This window comes from Sparus aurata, chromosome 19, assembly GCF_900880675.1.
Source record: "Sparus aurata chromosome 19, fSpaAur1.1, whole genome shotgun sequence".
Lineage (NCBI taxonomy): Eukaryota > Metazoa > Chordata > Actinopteri > Spariformes > Sparidae > Sparus > Sparus aurata.
In genome coordinates, this window is record NC_044205.1 from 873,574 (window position 1) to 900,000 (window position 26,427).

Below are 26,427 nucleotides of genomic sequence, written 5' to 3' on the forward strand. Positions count from 1 at the left end.
GTAAGTTGCAAGAAAGGCTCAATATCTTATGCGCACGAACACAAGCATGTAGTCCGCCATTGTTGTTGTTGTAGTGAGAGGTCAGAGACAAGAGGTCAAGGGGTGGGACGATGGCGTCATCGTTTTGGAAAATTTGCGGATTCGCCATCCACATGAAAACGGGAGGGCTGCGTTTTCGGATTTCTACACCCTGAGACCCAGTTTAAAAAAAGTGAGTTTTCAGGATCCGTGTGGACGGTCGGCCAAAACGATGCAATACATGTGCGTTTTCGCAAAAGAGCGTTTTCGTCTGGACGGCCTAGACTCAACACTAATTCCTGAAACTTTCATCTGCTATGAATATTTTTGTGGTTTAAATAACCACATAAATGTGCCATAATGATTCAGCTCTTAAGTGTGATGACAGGGAAATAAACTGTTCAGGGAGCTGGTGGTTGTTGTCCAGTGAATATGATAAATATAATTGTAAACAATAGTCATAACATTTTATTTTGAGGTGTGTATGATGCCACCAAAGCAGCATTCCAGCATCTAGGGACAGAAACAGGGTGGCTAGGGAAGATAGTTGCAATGGGGGCTGATGACGCAGCTGTCAATCTCGGCCACAAAGGAGGTGTTATAGCCCTGGTCCAAGCTGAGGCAGGGGATTTTGTCATCCCATTTCATTGCACGCCACATAGGTAGGTTATGTGAACCTTGAGGCTGAGGTTATGGTGGTAAATAATGCATGTTAATTCAAGTTGAATTCATTGTAATTATAGACTTGAGCTGGCAATGCTGTCTGTACAAAGGAAAATCCCCATGGTGGATCATGTCCATAATCTCCTCAACATGGTTTGGAAGACGTACCACTTTAGCAGCAAGTCTATGAGAGAGCTGCGAGCACTTGGAGAGGAGCTGGGTGTGCGTGTCCATGTACCAGGTAGTGTCAGTGGGACACGCTGGCTCCCACATGTAAACCGGGCCCTGCAAACCCTACTGAAACCTGGAGGGAAGGACAGAAACCTGCGGAGTCCTGGACAGTTTACAGCAGTTTGCTACCACATGGAACATTTGACTGCATCATCAACCAATGCTGACATTGCTGGGAGAGCAAAGAAGGTCTGTATTTAATTTCAAGATGATATTATATTTGGGATACATACAAATTACTGATATTGGTGGTTAGTTGTTACTGATTGGTTGTGTCTTGCAGGTCAAGAAGATGATGGAAGATGGAAGCTTTGTGGGTTTCTGTCACTTCCTGGCTGACTTGTTTGAGGCCATCGGCAAATTCAGCCTTCTTCTCCAAAGGAATGATGTCATTTTGCCTCAGGTATTGTTGACATGTTAATAAGAATATTGTTAAACCTAATTAAATCAGAGTACAAATAATTTTAATCTAGTCATATTATTGTTTTTCCCCTTTATGTTTTTCACATGTTTAACGAAAATGTTTTACAGGCTGTGAATGGGATTGAGAATCTCATTGCAACTATTGAGGCCATGTCAGTGAGATGTAAGCCAGGTGGTAAGCTAGCAGAATTACTGGCAGATCTTCAGGCCCAGAGAAGACAACAAGAGGATAATGATGAGATTCGCCCTTTGTACAAGTATCAGGTGAGCCATTATTAAATACATTTTAGCTTCTGAGTTGATTTTTTAAATCCTTGTCTTAATGTTGAATGTTGTGTGAACTCAGGGGGTCACCATCAAAGGGGAAGCTGCTGGGCTAGGAAAGGATGGTGTCTCCATCACAAGCACACCAAAGCTGCAAGAAGCAGTGAAAGCAACCGTTGAATGCATTGTGCTGCACTTGAAGCAAAGATTCAGCAGTCTACTTGGCAAGTGAAAGCACACAATGATAAAAACGTCTGTGAAGATAAGACAAGCTATCATTATGACACATGTAATCTTTCTCTTTCTCTCAACTCTGTCTTTCTATTCATTGATAGATGAAGAGTCCACATTAGCATCAGCAAAGGCAGTGAGGTCATTCAAGATATTCTGTCATGATTCCTGGCCACGGCAAAGAGATCAGCTGACAGACTATGGCGCCAAGGAGCTGGACTTCCTGCTTCACCACTTCTCCTCTGTCTTAACAAGGTTAGTGATTCTTTTTTAAACTGTCATGACAAAAAGTGTATCACGGAACAACATTTCGAACATCTACCTCGATTGTTTGGTCAGCTTTTCCCTTCACTCTTTTCAGAAATGGCTGTGATGCCAATCTGGCTAGAGAGGAATATCAATCCATGAAGAGATTCATCTTCAGGAACTACATGGACAAGTCTTACCATGCCCTATGGGAGATGATGGTAACAAAGTTGCCATTCGGCTCTGATTACAAGGTACTGTCATGTCCTTGTTAATTTAGTTGGCAATTATGACCTTCTTATTAAATAAGGCCTAAACTAATGTTATATTTTTTGTAGAACATCCCACATCTTGTGCACATCATGCTGGTCCTCCCCATCTCCTCTGCTGTGTGTGAAAGGGGATTTTCTGCTCAGAAGAGGATTAAATCTGATGTCAGGGGGTCTCTGCATGTAGACACTGTAGAGGACTTGATTCGCATTAGCATGGAGGGACCTAGCTTGGAAGAGTTTGATGCAAAGGAGGCTGTACAAACGTGGTTCAGTCAGGGTAAAAGGTCTAGAAGGCCAAATTACAAGGGCTGGCCTTCTGAGCCTCTTGGACACCAGGGGGATCTGCTCTAAGGGAGAGTGAAAAAAAGGCTTGTTAAGGCCTACTTGTTCTGTAGTGGCATAGTTGTTGACCAGTGCCCCAAATGTTTACATACATTTAATATATTTACGGTACTGTGCACATACTTTATTGACATTCTTATTGAAATTTTTTATTGACTTCATTTCTGTACATTGGTTTGCAGTTATGATTTCTAAATCATAATATTGTACTGTTTTAATGTTATACTGTAATGACAGTAATAGTTCTGCATTGGTAATGTCTGTATGTCTTATTTTTCTAATGTTGCTTGTGACAAAGTTTTAAAAAAAGATAAGTATTTATCAGTAATACAATAAAATGATTGGAAATGATAATATTTGCTTTGCATATTTATTCACGGTGTGCACCCCTAAATTTTGTGATTGTGCTCCTAAAATTTTCAGTTAGGGGCCACTGTGCTCCTAGTAAAAAAAGTTAGTCTGGAGCCCTGGTTAATTAATTTCAGTTGCTACAATTCTTGGAGGGAATTAAAGGTTAAGTTGTAAGAGTGAAGAAAACAATATACTCTGTATGTTATTATAATTTTGAGGAACTAAGGTTTAAGTTGAGGAACATGGCTAATGTAATTTAATTTTACTTGTTTCCATGATGTCTTATATTCTCTTTCAGTTAAATGATGGCTGCAGACGTGAGAGGGGAGGGATGTAATATCCTGAGATTGCTAATATTTGGTATTACCCTAGAGGGAGCTCTTGGGAAGCCAAGTGTGTGTTACTTCCTGCCAGGAAAGTAGAGGCCCCCTGGTGGCATGTGTGTGTTATGTTATGTCTGTGCTGCCTGAAATGTTTGATTAAAGCCACAAGAAACCTACTACTGAAGCCCTAGGTCCTCCTTTGACAAATGCTGATCCACTATGTTATAGATACACAGCAGAGAACCACCACCTCTGAAAGCACAAGTCCTGTCATTGAGAGTCCATCAGCAGGTGACAATGTAGAGACCTGTGTGACCTGTTCTGCGTACTGTGTTTATGTAACCCAGGTCCCATGTAGTTAGAGAAAAGCTAGAGTGGTTAATACGATGAGACTGGGCCTGGGCTCGTTGTAGGAAAAATACAACTATTTTATATGTTACTTTAATAATGTATGTTACTTTAATAATGACCACCACAACTGTATTTTAAATACAAAAACCTCACAGGTATTTATTTATACAAAATGAGATGAAAAAATGAAAAGGAATGAAATGACTGACATAAAACGGGTAACAAGTTAGATTACACATGATACACTGCTACTTCATCTCTCCTTTTCTTTGGATCATAGATATTTTATAAACTTTAGGAACTTAACCTTTTTAGAATATTTATCTTTTAACTGTAAATAGTCTTTTATTAGACTGTACATATTAAACGTTTTATCCAGCACATATTTGAACCATTAGTTTTTTAATATCATGAACTTTCTCTTTTAACTATCATGAACCTTTAATACAACATTTTATAATACTTTGAAATGAATTTTATGCGCTGTATCCTAAATGATTTTAGACAGGGCTACATATACAAAGTGAAAACACACAAGGGGGGGGGCATCATAAAGGAATTATGCTTAGGGCACCAAAATGGCTAGCAGCGCCACTGGTGAAATCGATCAGCTATCTGTATCTGGCACGTATCTGGTCGAATCTAATAACACAGAGACACAGCTGCGAACTGGCTTGGCTGGCCAAAGAGGATGGTGTGTTCTCTGGGGAAGGTAAAATTGGCAATCCGGTGTTTCACCACCACCGCTGACTATTTGTACTATAAACCAGCTGCCAACAAAAACACAGACACAGCCAGAGAATATTTGATTTGTGCCAGTGCAGTTAGATACAGTTATAATCCTCCATGCTGAAATCTCTGTTACAAACTTTTTAACCCTGCTCTGACTTGTTGTTTCACTTTAAGCTACTGATGAGGTAACAACCAACAGCAGCTGAGTGCAAAACAGAGTGTCCCTCTGGCTCAGCATTCTAGCATCAACCTGAGCAATGTTAATCTCTAAACTGTTACTGTTAATTGTTATAGCTAAATACTCTGAAAAGATTAAAGTTTGCCACACTTTTTCACATAGTGCTGGCTTTGCTTTGACTGTTAAACTGGTTAGGTAATATAACAATTCATGGTCTGCTGTCGCCATCTGCTGGCTAAGTAGGTACGTAGGCCCTCAATACTCGCTCTTCATTGTAGCTGTATGTTAATGTTGGCAAAAAGTGCTATGAACTCTAAAGGAAAGCTTTATTGTTATGTTTTTTTTATATTGAAATGCAATAAGCCTGTTTAAAGGGATCACATACAAAAAACTGATGAACAATGTTGATACTGTATGCTAATAGATAAAGGAGTGACAAAAACAGTGCATGCTTTAAATTCCTTAGATATAATCATGCAGTGTTCTAAGTAGACCACGTCACATACAGCAAATAATAGATAATTCATTAAAGCCATAAGAGACTTGCACCCTAGAGACTTGACTTGAGCATGAAGACATGCAAAAACATTATATATGATATATATCAAATATACTTCATTAAAAAGGGTGAACCCCAGTACTGCCAGTTTTATAGAAATTCAAATATTGAATATTGAATATAATTACTGATGTACATTGTATAAATGTGACAGACGGGACATGGAGGTATACCAGAGATTATCAGTGAACTGCGAACATGTGCGCACCTGAAGGAAGCCTTGAATTCGATAAAAACAACTTTTTAACTTAATACAGAGAAATGTCCCACAAAGCAACGTTACATGTCCAAACAAAAGTAACATAGTAACTGTAACTGTTTTTGGCAAATTATATGAGGAAATGAGCTCAGTCAGTAGAGACTTGGCTTGGGGACTGGAGGGTGGCCGGTTCAAGTCCAGCTACAGACCACAATATGGAAGTGGACTGGTAGCTGAAGAGGTGCCAGTCCACTTCCTAGGTTACTGCCGAGGTGCCCTTGAGCAAGGCACCAAACCCCCATGTGTGCTCCCCGGGTGCTGACATAGCAGCCCACTGCTCCTAGCTTGTGTGTGTATGTATGTGTATACTTAGTATGTGCAGCTAGTGGTGGGTTAAATGCAGAGGACACATTTCAGGTGTGTTTCATGTCTGACAAATAAAGATTCTTCTTCTTCTTCTAAAAAAATACTGCAGATATATGTGGAGAAGCGTCCGTCCTCCTGCCCATCCTACCGACTCTTCATCACATTTCTGCCCGAAAAACTGTCTGTCACTGGCAAAAAACTCACAGAGTGTTTGTGATGAAAATAAGTCACCGCAATGGTCAGCCCTCCAGACCGAGACCTCAGACTTCAGAAATCAGCCTCCGTCCCCGCGAGTGAGTCGGACAGCTTCCAGTTTACTGATGGCGATTATGTAGCCTAATTATGTAATTTAGCGTGAAAACCGTAACTTCGTCACTTTCCAGGATGTTTGGTGGGTCAGGATATCAATCACAACACATTATAACAGCATCCATATGATTATAAACCGGTATAGATTGACAGGGGGACACCGGGTAAACACCTTGAAAACACACCGACAGCATCATCATGACGTGTACCATCATGCCTCTTTAGGAGCAGCAGCGCCGGCTTTCTGTGTGAATTACACACGGAAAGGCAGAGATGCTTCACTCTGTGTGAATCACCATCAGCGGAGAACTGACGAACCACCGCTCCGGATTTAATGTGGCGTCGCTGTGTAAAAAGGGCTACTGTGACAACTGAGTGTTCCTCTAATTTGGGGATTTATAATTAGTATACTTAATCTTAATGCCTGTCACTAGATTGGATTCCAATTTATCCAAGTTGGATAGGTCATAAAATTAAAACCGTCTTTTATGGTTTTATGGATAACTTGAGGAGTCTCAAAACTTGAGGAAATAAGCTGTCATCTGGTGGTATTGCACGCAAACAAACAGCTTTAAACTGATTTGGGAAGATACTGACCAATTAGTAAAATTTGAAGTAAGTATTCAAAGATTTCTGAAAGTTTACACTATTTTTTTTATTTGTTTATATTTGCTGTTTTCCCACTTTGTACTGCAGCTGCTACTAATCAATTTCCCAAAAGGATCATTCTATCTTATCTTTGAGTGGCATGGGTTGTCAAGATTTGACAGTGAACACACCCATTCAAGCACCATTCATTCTACTGAGGGTGTCACCATGTATTAAACTCAGTAAGGTTTAATAAAAAAAAGCACTTCCCTCAGGGAGTTTTAAAAGTTTAGGCAGCGTGTTTAACCTTTTGCTTCATCCTGGTCTAACAGCATAGTGGAGGGAAACACTGATGAACAGATGGACAGAGAGATGGACAAAGAAGTATGGATGGATGAATGGAAGAGTGGCAGATGGGTGATCTGTCCTTCAGCAACAACAGGACAGTTGAACACTCTCAGCTGTGTAACAAGCTGCTGCTGGCACCATACAAGCCTGGTTGTATTGATCAGAACAGTTAATTATTTTTTACTTAATATTCAAATGTTTTCTGATTAGTGTTTGTTAGGAGACTCTGTGGAATATTATTTATAACTGAATAATTAATAAATATCCAGTGTCTGGTTTGAGGTCATTCAGTATTTCTTTTTCCCTAAGCTGAATTTTTGTTTGATAGCTAGAAGGCCTGGCACCCCCTGAGCCTCAGCAGCACATTGTTGGTCTTGTGCCTGTATGCAGCAAATCCGACCATCAGCTGGTCTTACACCTTCCATTTTCTCATTAGCCAATTTCTGTTTGGGAGGGGTAGTTAATTAATTTTATTAAATACATTAGAGGATAAAGCTTGTGATTCCCTATATCTTTTTGAAACTCTGAATTGATGAGACCTAGCCACATGGTTTAGACAGTAAAGCGGCTTGCATGTAAAGCCAAAAGTCTAACATGCAGCCTCTACGCACTTAAGCCTAAGAACAAAAGACAGTGTGCCAAGCTCCATCAGTACAGTATGTATCTAGATACCCATCGGCAGAGATGTGTCTGAACTCACTTTAGTTCCAGCAGAGTTGCCATGACGTTACAGAGAATATAAATGCTGCACCATTCCGCACTACATCGCTTTTCACCCAAATGTTAGGATTTCAGTGGACCTGGGTCTCAGTCTATTAAAGTTAAACTCTCGCCAAAATGCAACTTAGGCTTTATTTGTGAATGTATATGAGCCAAACCTGTGTGTAAAAGCATAATTACGATGAAAGAGGCACTTTTAAGATTTACTGTATTTTTGTTTCCGAGTCAAACTCATTTTCATCGGGAGTGCTTGGGGTACTTTAGCGATAGCATCAAAATCGCTATTTTTAAAACACTATGAAGGCTCCAAACAACTTAAAACTTTGCTCCTAGTATCACCAGGGTCTCTAGACATGAACACAAGCATTGAGAATATTGTTTGTGTACACAGAGTTTGCTGTTTGCTGAACATGTTTTAGATCTGGAGGAGACCGCTGCACAACCCGACTGTCTCCAACGTCTCTGTAGAAGTTTTTTTGTTCAGGAAGAAATGATGCAGACAAAAGCTCACTACCAGCCCACTGGTAGAATGTGACACAGTGACAGAGTGTTGCTTTCAAAAGGTTTTGAGGACAACCAGCCAAAGGGACACATCTTGACATCAGCCATCACAAATTAAGTCTTGGATTACAGTATAGGCCAGACGTTGTCCTGCTGCTGTAGGGTAATAGTTAGTGCAGAATGAAACAGATTTGTCTTTTAAATTCAAATTCATGTGGGTGTCATTTTATTTGAAGGGGTGGTCATAAAACTGACATGATGCCTGTGATGATGATGGAGGAATCTTGAATGTTGCTCATGTCATTATGTCATTTTCAAGGGGTAATGGTTAATTGACAAAATGACACTTTATGACAATAGTTGTAAATATTCATCAAGATTCCTTCATGACAGCTGTCAAGTTATACATTAGATTACTCTGTTCACTTATCAGTGTTTCTGTGTGTCCTCTCTAAGACTTAGGGGCCGTCCAGATGGGCGAAAACAATCTTTTTTTTTCTCCGTCTTCCTCTGCATCGTTTCAAGAATATTTGCATCCATACGGATCCACTGAAAATGACCAAAAACGCTGTAGTTCATATTCCAGGCCTCTAGGTGGCGCTTGACATTCACCAAAAATGGAGAAGAAGACAGGGAGACTTGCGCGCTGTAAACAAACAGACAGTAGACGGAGAACCCGAACACAACAAGAAGATGAAAATGGCAAGTGCAAGGAAACCAGAATCGTTTGTGTGTACCGTTAATGAGGTCGAACTGCTGCTGCCACTTACACTCAACTACAAGGTGAGTAAGTTGCAAGAAAGGCTCAATATCTTCTGCGGCATGAACACAAGCATGTAATCCGCCATTGTTGTTGTTGTTGTTATGAGACGTCACGGGGTTCAGAGGTCAGTGGCAAGAGGTCGAGGGGTGGGGCGATGGCGTCATCGTTTTGGAAAGTATGCGGATTTGCTGTCCACATGAAAACGGAAGGGCTGCGTTTTCGGATTTCTCCATCCTGAGACACGTTTTCAAAAAAGTGCGTTTTCAGGCGCTGCGTTTTCAGGATCCGTACGGACGATCGGCCAAAACGATGCAATACGTGTGCATTTTCGCAAAAGAGCGTTGTCGTCTGGACGGGGTCTTAATTATCATGCGTTTCCAGCTACCAGTGCCCCTACACCGTGCAACCCAGCTCACCACACATCTGCAGATGGCATCCCCGCCTCGAGCTCAACCCAAGCCTTCACACGCCACCTGGTCCACCAGCGCCACAGTGAGCACAACCTCTCCTCCTCCAAAGTTGTCTTTGTGATTTTGAATTTCTCATAATATTTTAACAGAACAGTTTTCACAAGATCTCAAACACTCACTCAGCAATGCCCAGGTGATGAGCAGGAAGTACCAACCCTAATAGCTTCTCCTCTGGCTTCGTCAAACTGGTGGACATGAAAACTCTCTTTTCAGAGAGGTGAAGCAGAGTGACCATGTCTGTTAACACCACGTTGGCAAAATGAAATTTGGTAACCCACACCTGCCAACAGTTTGGGAGCAATTCAGCTGTTGTCAGTTTTCTTGACTGCAGACCATGCCCCTTCTTCTGTGCTAAATGTAATTTTAGCATGCACACCAGACATCGCTTCCACAACAGAGACATCAGTATTGCAGGATGCTTCCAGCCATTGCACCCAACAACTTTGTTGTGGATAATGCCCTAAGTTCTGGTTTGTCATTATACAACATATACTTTATTCTTGGACATTAACATCAACCCTTTTTTTTAAGGAATTTTCCTCCTATTTACATACCCAAATGAAAAAGCTTACAAAAGAAGAAGGTCAAAATGCAAGTGTGATACTTAATTTGAAAGCTAATAACTTGTCTTTTCTGGGAACATGCTTGTTTATGGCTACAACACAAACAAGTATATCAGTTCAAACATAGCTCTAAAACATGTTTTTGTAATGGTCTCTTATAAGTCATATTTGAATAACAATAACTAGGACATGCTTAATGCCAGTTATACCACATCAGCACATACCTTCTATATATTGTTGGCTACATCTGTGTAAAATTTGGAATGTAGGGACTTTATATGACTCTGTGGCATCAGCCATTTTCTATGGAGTAGTCTGCTGGAGCAGCAGCATCTCAGCAGCAGGTGAGAAACTGGATACACTTGTCAAGAAGGCCAACTCCATCGTGATGCTGCTGGTGAAGGAGTCCTACCCCATGCAAGTGTGATACTTAATTTGAAAGCTAATAACTTGTCTTTTCTGGGAACATGCTTGTTTATGGCTACAACACAAACAAGTATATCAGTTCAAACATAGCTCTAAAACATGTTTTTGTAATGGTCTCTTATAAGTCATATTTGAATAACAATAACTAGGACATGCTTAATGCCAGTTATACCACATCAGCACATACCTTCTATATATTGTTGGCTACATCTGTGTAAAATTTGGAATGTAGGGACTTTATATGACTCTGTGGCATCAGCCATTTTCTATGGAGTAGTCTGCTGGAGCAGCAGCATCTCAGCAGCAGGTGAGAAACTGGATACACTTGTCAAGAAGGCCAACTCCATCGTGATGCTGCTGGTGAAGGAGTCCTAGCCCATGCAGGTCCCTATCACAGCACTGGACTGATCCTTCAGTGATAGACTGATACACCCCAAGTGTGTGAAGGAGAGGTATCGCAGGTCCTTCCTTCCTGCTGCTGTCAGACATTACAGCCAGCACTGCTGTGACAAAGAAATTTCCTGATTCTGATTTTAGCTGTTGTGTCACTGGCGCCATCAAGTGGCCTTTACTGAAACCTGTGACACTGGAAAACATACTGAGCCCTTTATGACTATAAAATCTTTTACCTAGGGATGCACCAATTGCAAGTACTTACATGTGGATACTTGCCGATACTGAGTACTGATATGATGCCATGACAGTTGCAAGAATGACTTTGAAAAGTTGTTTTATTTCATCAGATGCTCTTCACTTTCTGACAAATTAAATATACAAGATGACAACAGCGTTGTGTTTTTCTGAACCAACATGTGAAACGTGCCACACATTTCACTTAAGTGTAACCTTTGACACATTCATTCAATTTCAGTATCAAACAACATACAACTGTAGCAGAACAACAAAAATTACACATATAAGGGTTGTCTGTGAGGACTACGTCTTTTTTTGGAGAGGCAGATTATTTTGATGGAAAGAAGCTTCTTTGCATTATTAGCTGTGAGCCTGTTTCTGTTTTCATTTACAATATGTGACACTGAGCTTAACAACCTTTGCCCCAGATCCTCCTGCCTTTCCTCCAGACACCATCTGCAGCTCCAGCATCACCATTTTCATGGCCTCTGTAGCAAAGTTCAAGTTCTGAAAAAGTTCTCTATACCTAAAATAGAGAAAATCATATTTTAGCTGATAACGTACTAACTCGTCTGAACTTGTCAGAATGAATCTTCAAATTACTTGGAACTTACTTCGTGTATGGGTAAATTGAGCATAGGAGCGGGGTAAGTTGAGCCGTATCACTACTCCCTCCCACCTTCCTCCCCACCTCCACCCCACCCCTTTCTCACCTTCTACCTCCCTAAATAACAGTCATTGCTTCACATTCACGTGTATTTTTATTCATTATACACAATTCAACAGGTACTTCAACAGGTACAATAACTGTTTTTATTTTTATTGCATATTACTGCTAAACAGCTGTTTAGTTGTTGCTGTTAACATGAGAATACCTTAAAGTGCACTTGGGAAGAGAACATGAACAGCTGTGTTTTTGGAAAGAAAACACTAGAACTGAATTCTTGGTCCAGAATCATAGTTTCTTGGCGTCCTTGCTGATAGTAAGTAGTAAGGGTATGTTATGGACTAGTAACACATTTGAACAATCTGAACTGAAACTCTCATCCTCTCATCATCCTTCCTTCCTTCCCCTATCTATCCTCTCTTCTCCATCTTCATTAAACTCCTCCCTCCATCTTCCTCTTATTCCATATATCCCCATCTCTCCCTCGATCCATCCATCTCCCATCTCTGCTGCATGGATGGCTCAACTTACCCCTGGCCAAATAGCTCAACTTACCCCAGAGCTACCATTTTGACTTTATTAGTCCCCAAAGCTAAAATGGTGCACTTTTATGCTAGGTTTATGAACTCATGTTGTAGCGCATAGATACCACAACTGATGTTTAAAACAAATTTAAAATTATCTATTTTGGTCTAAACAATTCTCATGAAACTTACGATAGACTAAACTCACTTTCAAGATTGGAAAATATTTTTTTGGAAATAAATGTCTAACCACTTTACCCATGTGGTTCTTACCCAGGGCTGTAACTATTATTGAGGACACCGAGGTCATGTCCTCTGTGTTTTTTCTCACTGGGAAAAAAAAAAGAAGGTGATAACTGCCGACAAATAACTTTATTTTGTACGGAAACCACTTGCTCCTCTGTCTGATCATCACCATGGGTTACAGAGTGGATTATCTTGTCGTAAATACCATCTTTGGTCATTGCACTGGTTTGTGGGTAAAAAAAAAACAAAAAAAAAACTCTTGTTACACCATTCCTGTTCGGCTCCCGGACCGTGATCGGGAAGCACAGGGGAGATGTTTCCTCCAGGGCCGAAGTTTATTATTACCTTCGGGGTGAACCCTTTCACGTATGCCGTTGGTCGGTAAATAATGCCTGGTAGCTTTGCTGTCTTTTGAGGTGCCGTCACGTTTATTCACAGCTAACTGCCGCATATACTGTACATTTTATTCCTGTCGTTACTGCCGCTACTCCTTTCTCTCTCATTCATTCACTGTCTGCCGTACACACGCTCCCTCACTGTCGCTCCCCCACTCACACCTCACGCATACCTTACGCACTGCCCTATGCATGAAAGAGCTACGCCACTCTCACAACACTGTTAAAACATACTTGCCAACATTGGGTTGTGAAAAATAGGGAGATTTTTTTCATCGGTGTATCGGCCCAAGTAACAAGGTTCCTTCGCCAGGTGTGCGATTTATTTGTCATAATTTCTTGCCTTGTATTTTAAACCACACATGTCCAAAATTCTTAGAACACAGTGTTTCCTCAATGTTTTTTTTATTGCAGCTGGGCTCTGAGTTGATAACCTAGCGACACTAGGGGGGTCTGGGGGCATACCCCCCCGGAAGAAAATTTTGAAAAATGACCCTTTAAATCTCACCTACTGGTGAGATTTACAAAAAAAAAAAATCATTTGCAGAATTTCAGAATCAGAATCTAAGACATGAGACAAAATAGTGTAGAAGCTGACATTGCAGCTTGAAAATATGTTAACATCCTGAGCACTAGAGAACTTTTTTATTTTCAGAAGTCAGTGGACCACATGACATGGAAGCTATTTAGAAAAATAATCATAATTTCTGCATATTAATATTCATATTAAATAGAGGAAGCACTAAAATACAATAACAAAATTTGTGTCTTATTTGTCCAGTTTACTGATACAATCTGCAGCTGGTTTGGAGTCACTGGGTCACATGACATGGAAGATATTGAAAAAACTGCAATTATTTTGTATTAATATATTTATGCTAAGTAATTTAATGACGGTCCCTAAATCAGTCTCAGTGATTCAGCGCGAGGCTCTGGAGGTGAGCTGACCATCCTCCTGCTACTAACACTGGGTGAACCTCAGTAAAGTCACGGCTAGACCCGAGTGAATATCCGCTGAATTAAAACCTGAAACTAACTTCACCCTTGTTCGATGATTCGCCTGTTGCAGCCAGGGCCGTAACCAGGATTTTAAAAAATACTGAGGTCATAATTGTGGAGGTCCAAACATGAGCAAAGTTTCAGAGGGCGGGTCCATAAGGAAATGTGTATTTGTAACTGACACTGTGTGAGTGTGTGTTGACCAACCTTCAAGAGGGCAGGGACAGCAGAATACAGTACAGATGTGGAGATATGAAGGCAGTCAGAGCCAGTAGATGGGGGCAGGCAGCCAGTCACCATGCATGTAGACTAACTGAAATTGTATGATTGTTGATTATTGACAGTACACTGATTCCAATGAACATAAATGTCCTAACATAAGCAACGTTTCAAAGATTATCTAGCCTACATGTAACAGGGCATAATGCAAGACAAGATTCCACTTGTCTCTCCTGCCAAGAAGGAATTAAGTAAAATAATATACACCTCCTTAATATCAACTTTGAGACACACTTAAATAACTCAAATACCAAATAATGCAAACTCAAACACAAACAGTACATGAACACAAGCAAAATGTAAGTCATACAATTTCACTATTAGCACTACTAGATATGTTAAGTTAAGTTACATTAGGATTGAATAATTATAATTATGATTGAATTAGATCAGAGGACAGTATTGTTTGTTTAACATCAGTGTGTTTGGGACATTGATAATCCTATCCTGGGGCAGCACCTGGTCTTCTCATTCACCTTTCTTTCCCTTTCTCCCCCTTTCGTCCTCTTCTTGCCTTACTATCTTCTTCCCAAAGGGGAACGGGGTTTGTTGTGCTCTCTTCATTATGTCTGAAGAAAGTAAACACACAACAACTAAGCTTAGTTGATAAAGTAACTTTAACAGTGCTGGGTAACATTGTATTGCTGGCCTGGCCTCTGTTAGGATTAACATTATAAAAACTAGTTTTAGAGTTCAAGAAGAAACTCTGCTTGCTTGCCGAAGTCTTGACGAGTATGCTTAAAACTATGTTTAATGATGTTTAATAGCCTAATTAGTATAGGCTATTAAAACATCTAGTAGGTACAGAAATCACTTAAGTAGTAGCAGCAGCAGCACTAGATACAGTCAAAGAACTGCAAAAAATGAGCAGGCATGGATTATAAATTAGTTAGCTAACATCAGTCAACATGATCCCTTTGCTTTTAATGGCCACCCAAAGATGGGCTCCTGTCAAGACAGCAGCATCACTACCTCTGAAACTACCATTTGTAGGCAGTTAACATTAATAAAATAGAATAGAATAGAATAGAATAGAATTACTTTAATGATCCCAGACTGGGAAATTATTTTGTTACAGCAGTAGTGGGTCAGCAAATAAAACACTTTGTACATAACATAAATAGAATCCAATATATACATAGTGTATATATACAGTGCACAGTGTGCTATAAACAATAAACAATAATAATATATACAACAAAACAAAATATGCAAAATATACTATAACAATAATAATATATACAACAAAACAGTAGAGAGACCAGAGTTCTCTGTCAGGCAGAGGTGAGAGAGTTATTGTATAATGTGATGGATTGTGGCAGGAAAGATATCCTGTATCTATTGCTGCGACAGCGAAGCTGAAGCAGCCTTCCGGAGAAGGTGCTCCGCTGTCTGACCAGTGTGAGTTTGAGAGGGTGGAGAGGATTATCCATGATGGATAACAGTTTTTTCAGTGTCCTCCTCTCCACCACAGCCTCCAGAGTGTCCTGTTTGCAGCCAATCACAGAGCCAGCCTTCCTGATCAGTTTGTTGAGTCTGTTGGTGTCGCTGGCTCCAATGCTGCTTCCCCAACAAACCACAGCAAAGAAAAGTACACTGGCCACCACAGACTGATAAAAGATCTCCAACATCTTGCTGCACACGTTGAAGGATCTCAGCTTCCTCAGGAAGTAAAGTCTACTTCTCCCTTCTTGTAAACAGCTTCAGTGTTAGATCTCCAGTCCAGTCTGTGGTTGATGGTAACACCCAGGTACTTGTAATCCTCCACCGTCTCCACATCCTTTCCCAGAATGCACAGAGGTTGGAAAGCCGTCTTCCTCTTCTTCCTGAAATCTATCACCATCTCTCTGGTCTTGCTGATGTTCAGCTGCAGGTGATTCTGTCCAGTCCACTCCACAAAGTTGTCTACCAGTGCCCTGTACTCCTCCTCCTGTCCCTCACTTATACACCCAACAACAGCCGAGTCATCAGAAAACTTTTGCAGGTGACACGACCCGGTGTTGTACTGAAAGTCAGTGGTGTATAAGGTGAACAGGAAAGGAGACAGTGCAGTCCCCTGTGGAGCTCCTGTATCACTAACCACCGCATCAGACAGAACACTGCCCATATGGACAAACTGTGGCCTGCCTGTCAGGTAGTCAGTAATCCAGGAGATCATTGTGTCGTCTACACCCATCACCCGCAGCTTCTCCCCCAGTAGCAGTGGCTGAATGGTGTTAAAAGCACTAGAGAAATCAAAGAATGTGATTCTCACAGTACCTCCTCCACCATCCAGGTGTGAATGGGCTCGTTGCAGCAGGTAGATGACAGCGTCATCAACTCCCAAGTGGGGCTGGTAAGCAAATTGCAGAGGGTCTAGCAGGGCTCTCACCTGCGGCCTCAGGTTGGCCAAAACCAGTCTCTCAAGCACCTTCATGACGTAAGATGTGAGGGCCACTGGTCGATAGTCATTGAGGTCTGATGGTGTCGACTTCTTTGGAACAGGAACCAGGCAGGAAGTCTTCCAAAGCACCGGTATTCTCTCTTGACCAAGGCTCAGGTTGTAGAGGTGTTGTAGGACAGGAGACAGCTGGCTGGCACATGTCTTCAGGATCATGGGGCTGATACCGTCAGGGCCTGCAGCCTTCTGCTGGTGGAGTCTCTCCAGCTGTCTCCTAACCTGGCCTGCAGTCACAGTCATGCGGGGGAGGCTGCTGGTGTCTTCAGTGAAGGACGAGGAGGTGGAGGAGGAGGTAAAGGTGGAGGAGGAGGAGGTAGAGGAGGAAGAGGTGGAGGATGAAGAGGTGGAGGAGGAGGAGGAGGAGAATGAGGAGAGGTGCTGCACAGGAGAGCTCACATCAGAGGAGTGAGGGAGGAGGGGAGGAAGCATTTGGGGCAGTGAGGGTGTGTGGGGGTCTGGAGGTGTCATGGAGACGACAGAAGGGTGTGAGCTGAACCTATTGAAGAATCTGTTCAGCTCGTTTGCCCTCTCCAGGCTGCCCGATGACTGTCTGCCGCTCACCTTACACCCAGTGATCTGCTTCATACCAGTCCACACATCCCTCACATTGTTCTGCTGGAGTTTGGCCTCCAGCTTCCTCCTGTAGGTGTCTTTACAGGTCCTCAGCATATCCCTGAGTTCATGCTGCACTCTCCTCAGTTCTTCCCTGTCTCCAGAGCTGAACGCCCTCTTCTTCTTGTTAAGAAGGGCTTTCAGGTCATTGGTGATCCACGGCTTATTATTAGGGAAGCAGCGTACAGTCCGGGTTGGCATGGTGGTGTGTTCACAGAACCTGATGTATTCTGTGATGCAGTCGGTCATGCTGTCGAGATCCTCTCCATGTGGCTCAACAAGTGCATCCCAGTCTGTCGACTCAAAGCAGTCCTGTAGTGCGTCAGCAGCCTCCTAAGTCCACCTCCTCACGCTCCTAGTGTGGACAGGCTGCCGCTGAACAAGGGGGATATACTTAGGGGTCAGCAGAACCAGGTTGTGGTCAGATCTTCCAAGAGAGAAATGCATCCTTAGCATTTGCATACAACAGATCCAGTGTGTTACAGTCTCTGGTGGGGCAGTCAACATATTCGTGAAATGTTGGAAGGGTTTTGTCCAGTGAGACGTGATTAAAATCCCCAGTGATGACAATAAATGCGTTAGGACGCTGCGTCTGTATCTGGGCAACAGCGGAGTGGATGACGTCACAGGCCAGCGCTGCATCAGCTGAAGGAGGAACGTACACACCGATAATGATGGCGGACGTGAATTTACGGGGCAAATAATAAGGCCTCATTCCCACAGTCAACAGTTCAATGTCTGGGGTACAGATACGTTTCTTCACATGAACATGTCCGGGATTACACCACCTCTCACTCACATACAGTGCAATCCCTCCTCCTTTTTTCTTTCCGCTGCTTGTCACGTCCCTGTCCGCCCGAACAGTGCTGAAGCCGGGAATCGCCACGCTGTGGTCCGGGATGTGTGAGTGAAGCCATGTCTCCGTGAAACACAACACACTGCACTCACGATATTCCCTCTGAGCCTTTATCAGCGCGGCGAGCTCGTCCGTCTTGTTCCCCAGAGACCTCACGTCTCCCATGACGATCGCCGGTACAGCCGGTCTGTGTCTCCTCCTCTTCACCCTCCGTTTCACTCCGGCTCTGCAGCCACGGCGTCTCCGCAGCAGCTCCTTCAGGACCTCAGGTCTGGCTCCGGGTAGCAGTGCAGGTTTACACAGCGCAATCAGCTGGACGCGTGTGTAAACAATGCGCTCAATGATGCGCTCCTGACCCTCCGTTGCTAGGGTTAGCAAAAACATCGCAAAAACATCACAAAAAGTGCCGTAAAAGTTCAAAAAAGAAAAAAAAGAAAGGTGTTCGTCCTCTCCCAGTCTCCGGAGAAGAGCCGCCAAAAGTTCAGCGAAAACCAGAACACAAACACAACACAAATACAACAAAAACTTAAAAACCCACGGGAACTGCTGTTACAGGCTGCCACCTAGTACGGCGCCATAGCAACCGATATGATATTGATATGATGATATTAGCTAGTTATGTTATCACTTGTGATGGCTGATCACTAACTTGGATGGCACTACCTGGCGTGAAGTCGCAGTTAAATTAAAAGTATCGTTACTTGTAATAATTGGTTTCTTCGTATCACTCACGTGAGCTTGTTGGCCTGCTTTGTATTTACATCAACGGACACCGTATTGAAATCTGAAGTTTGAAATCGTATGGTTTATTAAAATACAAGCAACCTGGCCAGTTTATTCCAGTTACCAATTTTGCGATGTTTATCTTAGGAGGTAGAGAATACTTCGGACTACAAATCCTTACCGCTGAAGTACAGCTTGTCCAGAAGTTCTTTTAACAGTGTTGTGAGAGTGGCGTAGCTCTTGGCAGTGCGTGAGGTGTGAGTGGGTGAGCGACAGTGAGGGAGTGTGTGTACGGCAGACAGTGAATGAATGAGAGAGAAAGGAGTAGCGGCAGTAACGACAGGAATAAAATGTACAGTATATGCTGCAGTTAGCTTTGAATAAACGTGACGGCACCTCAAAAGACAGCAAAGCTCCCAGGCATTATTTACCGACCAGCGACATACGTGAAAGGGTTCACCCCGAAGGTAATAATAAACTTCGGCCCTGGAGGAAACATCTCCCCTGCACTTCCCGACCACGGTCCGGGAGCCGAACAGGAATGGTGTAACAAGAGTTTTTTGTTTTTGTTTTTTTTTTACCCACAAACCAGTGCAATGACCAAAGATGGTATATTTACGACAGGATAATCCACTCTGTAACCCATGGTGATGATCAGACAGAGGAGCAAGTGGTTTCCGTACAAAATAAAGTTATTTGTCGGCAGTCATCACCTTCTTTTTTTTTTTCCAGTGAGAAAAAATACCGAGGACATGACCTCGGTGTCCTCAATGGTAGTTACGGCCCTGGCTACAGCAACACATCAAATGAAAACTGCAGGCTTAGGCAGTCGAGACATGTAAGGTAAACAATAACACCATATTTGTCTTTATATAAGAAGTACAGAAACAGTGAAATATCTATAGCTGTTACATAAGTTAATTAGCAGACTTTTGTACAAACAACTTACAAAATGTGCAATCACTGAAGTAGGTAGAACAGATCTCAGCTCAGTCGTTATCTTTCTATTTAATAAAGCAGAGACCAATTAAATCTAACCTATCTAGTGTTAAAGGTTGAATATGTAATATGCTTATTAAAAGCTATATTTTTTCAAAAATAATACATCCACGGGGCGTTTAGAGGGGCGCAGATTAAAAGTGATGCGTTTCCTTGAAAAATTATATGTAGTCTGAAATAAATAATTTAAGAAATTTTGATGGGTTCGACAATGACTTCCTGTTTACATCGTACCAGCCAAATAGCGGCCGGCATTGCAGGTTGCCAATTTCGCAACCTCGGCAATGCTCGGCAAAGCTCGGCACAGCTAGGCTGACACTGGGTAAAATGGCGGAGTCTGCAAGCTCTTCAGAGCCCCAGCGAACGGCAGTGTTGGGGAGTAACGAATTACATGTAACGACGTTACGTAATTTAATTACAAAATTTACGTAATTGTAATCCGTTACATTACTGGGAGAAAATATGTAATTAAATTACAGTTGCTTTTGGAAATTTCAATGATTACAACTTAAGTTACATTTGAAAAATCGCCGCAAAAGCTCGGATTTATCAAATAGTTTTTCGCCCTCCTGGATTCATGTTTGTTTTTAGTTTTTTTCATATCAACATCCTCCTGCCAAAACTGACGCTTGTGATTGGCTCTCTCTGGTCATGTGCCATTCGACTCAACCGACAAACCGTAAGGCGGCAGCAACAGTGTCAGCGGCACACAAGATGTTCCTGGGCTGGAAATACAAAAAACACTTCATACAGACAGAAGCCAGGCTTCCCTGTATTACAAAGGTGGCTCTCTTTTAACCCGGCTAGATCACCATGGTAACTTATGCTTAGCTCATAACCTGGTCCCGACCAGGTTCTGTTCAGAGTTTAATCATAAAATCGGCTATAAAAGCGCCGCTGTTTCACTATTTAACTCACTTACAGCTGGCGTCACCTTTACTTTGAAAGTCCAGTCGAGCTGGATCAGAACGGAGCATTTGTGCGGAGGGAGAGATCGAGCTGATCCGCTGCTGTTTACTTTCTCTCAGAGCGTCTCCGCCTACAGATGTTCAGCTGAGGGGATACGTTGCTCAGCTGTTGATCCGACTCGCCTCAGGAGGTCATTTATTAGGCTATAGCCTATTTACTTTTATATACAGTCAGTCACCACTGAAAGAAGTTGTGCGATCGCAGCAGGACAGATAATTTAACTTAATGTGGCCATGAATAAACTTGAGTAGTCTACTCTGTTTTCTCACATTTAAAAAGGTCTTTGTACAGAGACAACATGAGATTTGCTTGTAGCTACAGCACCTAAAAAACCCACTGTAACCTATTTTCATACGCACACCAGCCTCGCTTTCAATAAAACACACACTGGCATTTTATTATTGTGATCAGTGAAATATTTGAAAACAATATAAAACACAGTTTAAAACAACAGTTGTTGTTGCTCTAAAGCTTCATATTTAAAAGCAGCTCAATGTAGAGCTGTCAGAAATTAAAATCAGCCTCCTCTTGTCATATTTGCAGCAACACTGTTGCTTCAGGCTGTGATCAGGCTTTTTTGTATCACTCATACTCTCTCCATTAAAACAACCTGCTCCTCTTGGCTGAAATCAGCCCGTTGTCGCTCCATTTAGTGAGGAAGTGAGCCTCCTTCGCAGTACAGGCCTAAGATCAGACTCATAATATATGGTTAAACCTTTGAACTGAAAGGTTTATCACACTATAGGTCTTAAAATGTGAAAATGGTTAGCAGTTGAGAGATTTCATTCAAAATTAAGAAAAGTAATCATAATGTAATCAAATGTAATTAGTTACATTACTTTGAGAAAGTAATTGAAATAGTTACACTACTATTACATTTTCAAGAGGGTAACTTGTAATTGTAACCAACTACATTTCCAAAGTAATCTTCCCAACACTGGCGAACGGTGCGTTATCTGTCCCAGCAGCTGAGTGACCGGAGAAGAGCAAAAACCAGAGTAAATATCGGCGAAGCATACGTTCGATGGACTCAGGTAAAGGATTTCCACCGCATCAAAACACATGCGAAAATGGCGAACTTTCTCCTGGAACTCGCTTGCTAACTTAGCTAACGTTACCTGTCAGTCAAACTCCTCTGCTATACTTATTTTCATTATAGCTCATATTCCATATTCCATCTTTAAGCATGACCTTCATTTCTTTTGTTTTTTGAGACCCTAGTTACCAGTGGCGTGGCGTGATGAAAATTTCCGAGGAAGCCAAGTGAGACACAACCTCTAAGCTGTGTATGTTTTACGGGGGTGGGGGCAAAAAATCGTATGTTGCAATTTATGTGTTGCTATTTCACGTAGTCGCATGAACTATTAGAGCGCCCAGCATCATTTTACCAGGACTTACACACGCTTGTTATCTAACCGACACTTTGAGCACCGACGTGCTCTCTCTCTCTGTCCCTCAGTCAGTCAGTCACTCATACACGCACACACACACACACAGTCCTCCTAAACATCTCATTAATCATTGCAACCACCCTCCCAAAAGCACAACCAGCTACTTAATGCACAGCACACATTTGATATTGGAAAGATGCAAATTCATTCACACACTCAATCAGAAGCCGTTAAGTTTTACGTCCACGTCAAACACGACTTGTACGCTCTATGTGAGATACATAAATGCTTTTCACTTTTCAGTTTATATACATAATAATAAATGTAAATGTTCCTTATACAGCAACACAACAACCCAGTACCAGTGGCTGTAAACAGCACACCTGACATGTGCATGTATTCAGACAGCCCGGCCCATCACGGCTGCTGTCCGTGGTGCTCATTTTCTCCACATAAACAAAACAATAAACAACAACTTCAGTGGACTCACATACTGCTTAATCAAAGCAAGCAAGACACAATAAGGACTATAATCACATCATTGTGATGCGTTTTCCTCACCCTATTTGTAGAGGAAGGCCATCCTCCTGTCTCTCATGGTGGCAAAGTGATCAATGACCATGTCGTAGAACTTCCCACTGGCTTTTAGGCCCTCCACAACAACAGAGTCTGATATCTTGGCCAAGTAGACAAGCCTGTCCTGTCCACATGTGTTCCTCATTTTTGATCCTCTTTAGACAGGAAAATGAGCGCTCTTCTGATGCGCTGGTAGCCGGTATCGTGAGCATACGCTGCAGCAGTTTGAAGACCTCGGAGTCAAACTCCACAAAAGCATGCACCAACTCCACAAAATTGCCCCTGTTTGTGCTGCCAGTGGCCTCATTGTGACCCCTGAACGCTTGCTCTTGGCGCGCAAGGTACAGGGCTGCAACGATGAGTGTCATTAAAACATTCCGGTTTTTCTTCACCTGCTCATTGTGCTTCTTTGTGCTCAGATTTTTTGCCAAATCCAGAGCCTCGTTAATCCAAGCTTGACGCCACCAGCTAGCCACTCAGTGCGACGTAATTCTCCTCATTGAAAGTCTGAAAACTTTTCTTCCTCAGTGTACGGAGCTCTAGTTTTGGTATTGGCCCGCCGTCAGATTTAATTCGGAGTTGCTGCTGGAGAGGCAGTTTAGTAAAATTATTTTTTACTAAATACTCCAAATCTCCACCCTCCAAATTGCGCTTAATATTTTTGCTAGCTTACCAAGATATCGACACAAAACAACAACTTTAGTCATTTCATTCAATGACGTTAACGTACTGTGATTTGATCGGCTTGATGCCAACGAGTTCGCGGCTTCCCATAACACTGTCTTGACCAATCACAGGGGAGCAGTGTCGTGACAAAAGCCTCACCTGATTGGTTAATCATTCTTTTTTTTTTTTGCTAAGGGAGGCCAACTCAGCTTGAACTCCTCACAGAGAACAGAGTGCAGTACCATGTTTTCAACGCTCATTCACCACGTAACATTTAGAGGGGCGCTGTTTAACACATCATAAAACGCTCAAAAATTAATGAAGAGAGATAAGGAGGAGACGACAGACACAACACAGAAGGATTACGTAAACTGTTAAAAAAGTCTTTTTATTAAATGACGGTTATATTCTGAAAAAAGTGAGGAAGCCTGGCTTCCCTTGGCCTCTGCAAGAAAACGCCACTGCTAGTTACATAACTTCAGGCTTGGGAAGTAACGGACTACATGTAACGGCGTTACGTAATTAGGATACAAAAAAACAGTAACTGTATTCCGTTACAGTTACAGAAAAAAAAAACGTAATCAGATTACAGATACATTTGGAAAAAAAATGGGATTATTAGTTGGATTACAATTAAAATATATGATAATAAATGATGAATAAATATGAATGAATGAATCTAACACTTGCCAATGCGGCAATGCCGCATGCACGCGTGCACACATTACTACACACAAGTCAGTCACAACGACCTCTGCTCTCAAGTGAAGCCAGACGGCTCATTATGGACTCGAGCGCTAGAGAAAAAAATGCTTTCACTGCGTGGAAATTTCGCCATTACTTTGTTTCTAAAGAAGTAAGAGGGAACAACATCACTGCACAGTGCAAGCTGTGCCTCCCAGCTGTGCACACACTGTCATCGTCCAAGGACTCCACATCTAATTTAAAGAAACATTTAATGGTAAGCGAAACTGCGAACGTTAGCTAGCTACACAGAAATTCTGTTAGCTAAAGTTAACATTAGTTGGCCTGTTAACCAGACTGGGACTATCATTGTTTCTACTACTGCTGCTGCTGCTGCTACTAGGTACTACTACTGGGTCTGTGGGTGGTGCTGCTGCTGGTGACCGGGATGGTACGTGTTTAGGTTTTTTGGTAGTTTTGAAGTCTCGTTTTGGTTCGCTCCCGTTTGCCCTGTTAAAATTAAGACATTACATTGTTAATACAAACTCAACACTTCCTGTGTCCGTCTCAAATTTAAAGTCCTCCAGCATAAATAGCTTAGTAGGCTTTTATTGTGAAACATTTGCACGGACTTCATCGTGGAAATCTTGTTGACTTGGGAGGGCCCCATAGACACTTGAAATGTAGCTACTGCCACCTTGTGAGGCTTGTACGTTACGTTGCCTGAAACACCTGCAGTGACTGAAATGGGTCACTAACACTTTAGATCACAACAAGGTATTAAAATAGCATGATTATATTAGGAAATTGTATGGGTAATTCTGGGGGACAAATAAGTGACACACATCCTATATGTGGGGGTGTTTTACTACTGCTATTACTAGAAATAGGCCTAGTAGTTACAATAACACTAATAATAACTGTTACCATTATTATTATTATTATTATTATTATTATTATTATTGTAATATGTCATGTAATTCTTGAATACAGCTGAATAGTTAGTAGTCAATGAATAAAACTGAATAAATCTAACATACCCTACAATTAATTAAATATTTAATTTGCTTTATGTGTTCCTTAGAGGAAGTCTTTAATTGCATGTGCATTGAGGTAATCCAAAAGTAACTTAAAGTAATCAAGTTACATTACTTTAATATTGTGGTACTTGGATTACGTTACTGACTACATTTTTTAACAGGTAATTAGTAACTGTATCGGACTACATTTTTAAAGTAACCCTCCCAACCCTGCATAACTTACTGTTGCTCTTAGTTGAGTTGGCTCATTGCTGTTGGCAGAGGCAGCATTGGCACTGGTGATTCGCACCATCTTAGTTTTTACAGCAGGCACTACCAGTCGCCAAAGGCTTGGAAATGCTTGTATGTGTGAAATCTAATAATGAAATGATAATCACTTTAGACTTTTTTAGATTATGGTTGTTAAATATGCATTACTGAGAAACACAGTCTCTCTCTCTATCACACACACTCACTCCCTCCCTCACAGACACACACACACACATACACATACAGGTTAATTTAATGCTATTCCAAAAATCAATGGCCAACCTGTAAAAACGAATGTCTTCGTCTGATCCTGCAAGGCGTTGCAGGCCAAAATGAGACTGCAGCTGTAAAGTTTCAAGCTGATTTTGTAGCTCCTGTACTTTTTTCTTTAGTGCTTCGTTCTCGCTTGCCAACTCATCTGACATTACTGAGGTCATCGGAGTAACGCAGTAATCATACTCAGGCGCCACCTGCACTTCCATCGCGGAGTCGAAGTCAGATGGTGCTATGCCCGGGGAAGGGCATCTCGGCTGGCAGTCCCAAACATTAAGCCTCGGTGCGTGTACAGTGTAATCATTCCAGGCAAACAGAGAAGGTGCAGCTCCTTTGTTTAGTCTTCTCTGTCCCCCAGCTGTCACAGCGAAGTCACCAGTCTGGAAACGCCGACTACAGAGGCGAGTATTTTGGGTGGAACTGAAGTTGTCTCTACGGATCTTAATGAGCCACTGAAACCGATGAAATCTAATTTCTAATTTCGAGTTGTATCTCGACGAATTAGCACATCAAGGCACAGAACAATGTAGAGTTGCACGATACCCACGGTACCCCGCGGTGCCAAATCCTAACGGTTCCTACTATACTAGAAATTCTACACCACGGTACTACCGTGGATTACTATACTACCGGTGCCAGTTTCCGCTACATAGCGGCCGCCTCTACTCTCCTCCCGGCTTCTCACTGCATGCTACTCCCTTGTAAACAAACCCACATGCAACTACTGCAACCGAACTACACAGCTACTAAATGATTGGCTGTTTGCTTG

General features: G+C 42.0%; 2 protein-coding genes across 2 annotated transcripts in view; one reads left to right on the plus strand and one right to left on the minus strand.

Moving 5' to 3' along the window:
- The window catches only part of LOC115570048 (uncharacterized), an 85,568-nt gene that overhangs the window by 58,887 nt on the left and 254 nt on the right, over positions 1 to 26,427 (minus strand). Inside the window, exons 1-4 of the mRNA XM_030398299.1 lie at positions 25,668 to 26,427; positions 25,360 to 25,491; positions 14,657 to 14,749; positions 14,109 to 14,214 (exon numbers count right to left, since the gene is read on the minus strand). The exon at positions 25,668 to 26,427 is cut by the window's right edge and continues 254 nt beyond it. The gene's annotated coding sequence lies outside the window, so the exon portion shown is untranslated. The remainder of the gene's footprint in view (positions 1 to 14,108; positions 14,215 to 14,656; positions 14,750 to 25,359; positions 25,492 to 25,667) is intronic.
- Positions 44 to 3,092, plus strand: LOC115570047 (zinc finger protein 862-like). Its single transcript, XM_030398298.1, has 7 exons — positions 44 to 1,101; positions 1,196 to 1,315; positions 1,444 to 1,599; positions 1,682 to 1,823; positions 1,935 to 2,085; positions 2,192 to 2,330; positions 2,415 to 3,092. Exons 1-7 carry the CDS (start codon positions 775 to 777, stop codon positions 2,697 to 2,699), a joined length of 1,320 nt encoding a protein of 439 aa, XP_030254158.1. The 5' UTR covers positions 44 to 774; the 3' UTR covers positions 2,700 to 3,092.

Coding starts and splice junctions, on each gene's coding strand:
- LOC115570047 (XM_030398298.1), top strand. CDS start 775: ATGCTGTCTGTACAAAGGAAAATCCCCATGGTGGATCATGTCCATAAT. Junction 1,824..1,934: donor AAGATTCAGCAGTCTACTTG/GCAAGTGAAAGC, acceptor ATTCATTGATAG/ATGAAGAGTCCACATTAGCA. Junction 2,086..2,191: donor TTCTCCTCTGTCTTAACAAG/GTTAGTGATTCT, acceptor CACTCTTTTCAG/AAATGGCTGTGATGCCAATC.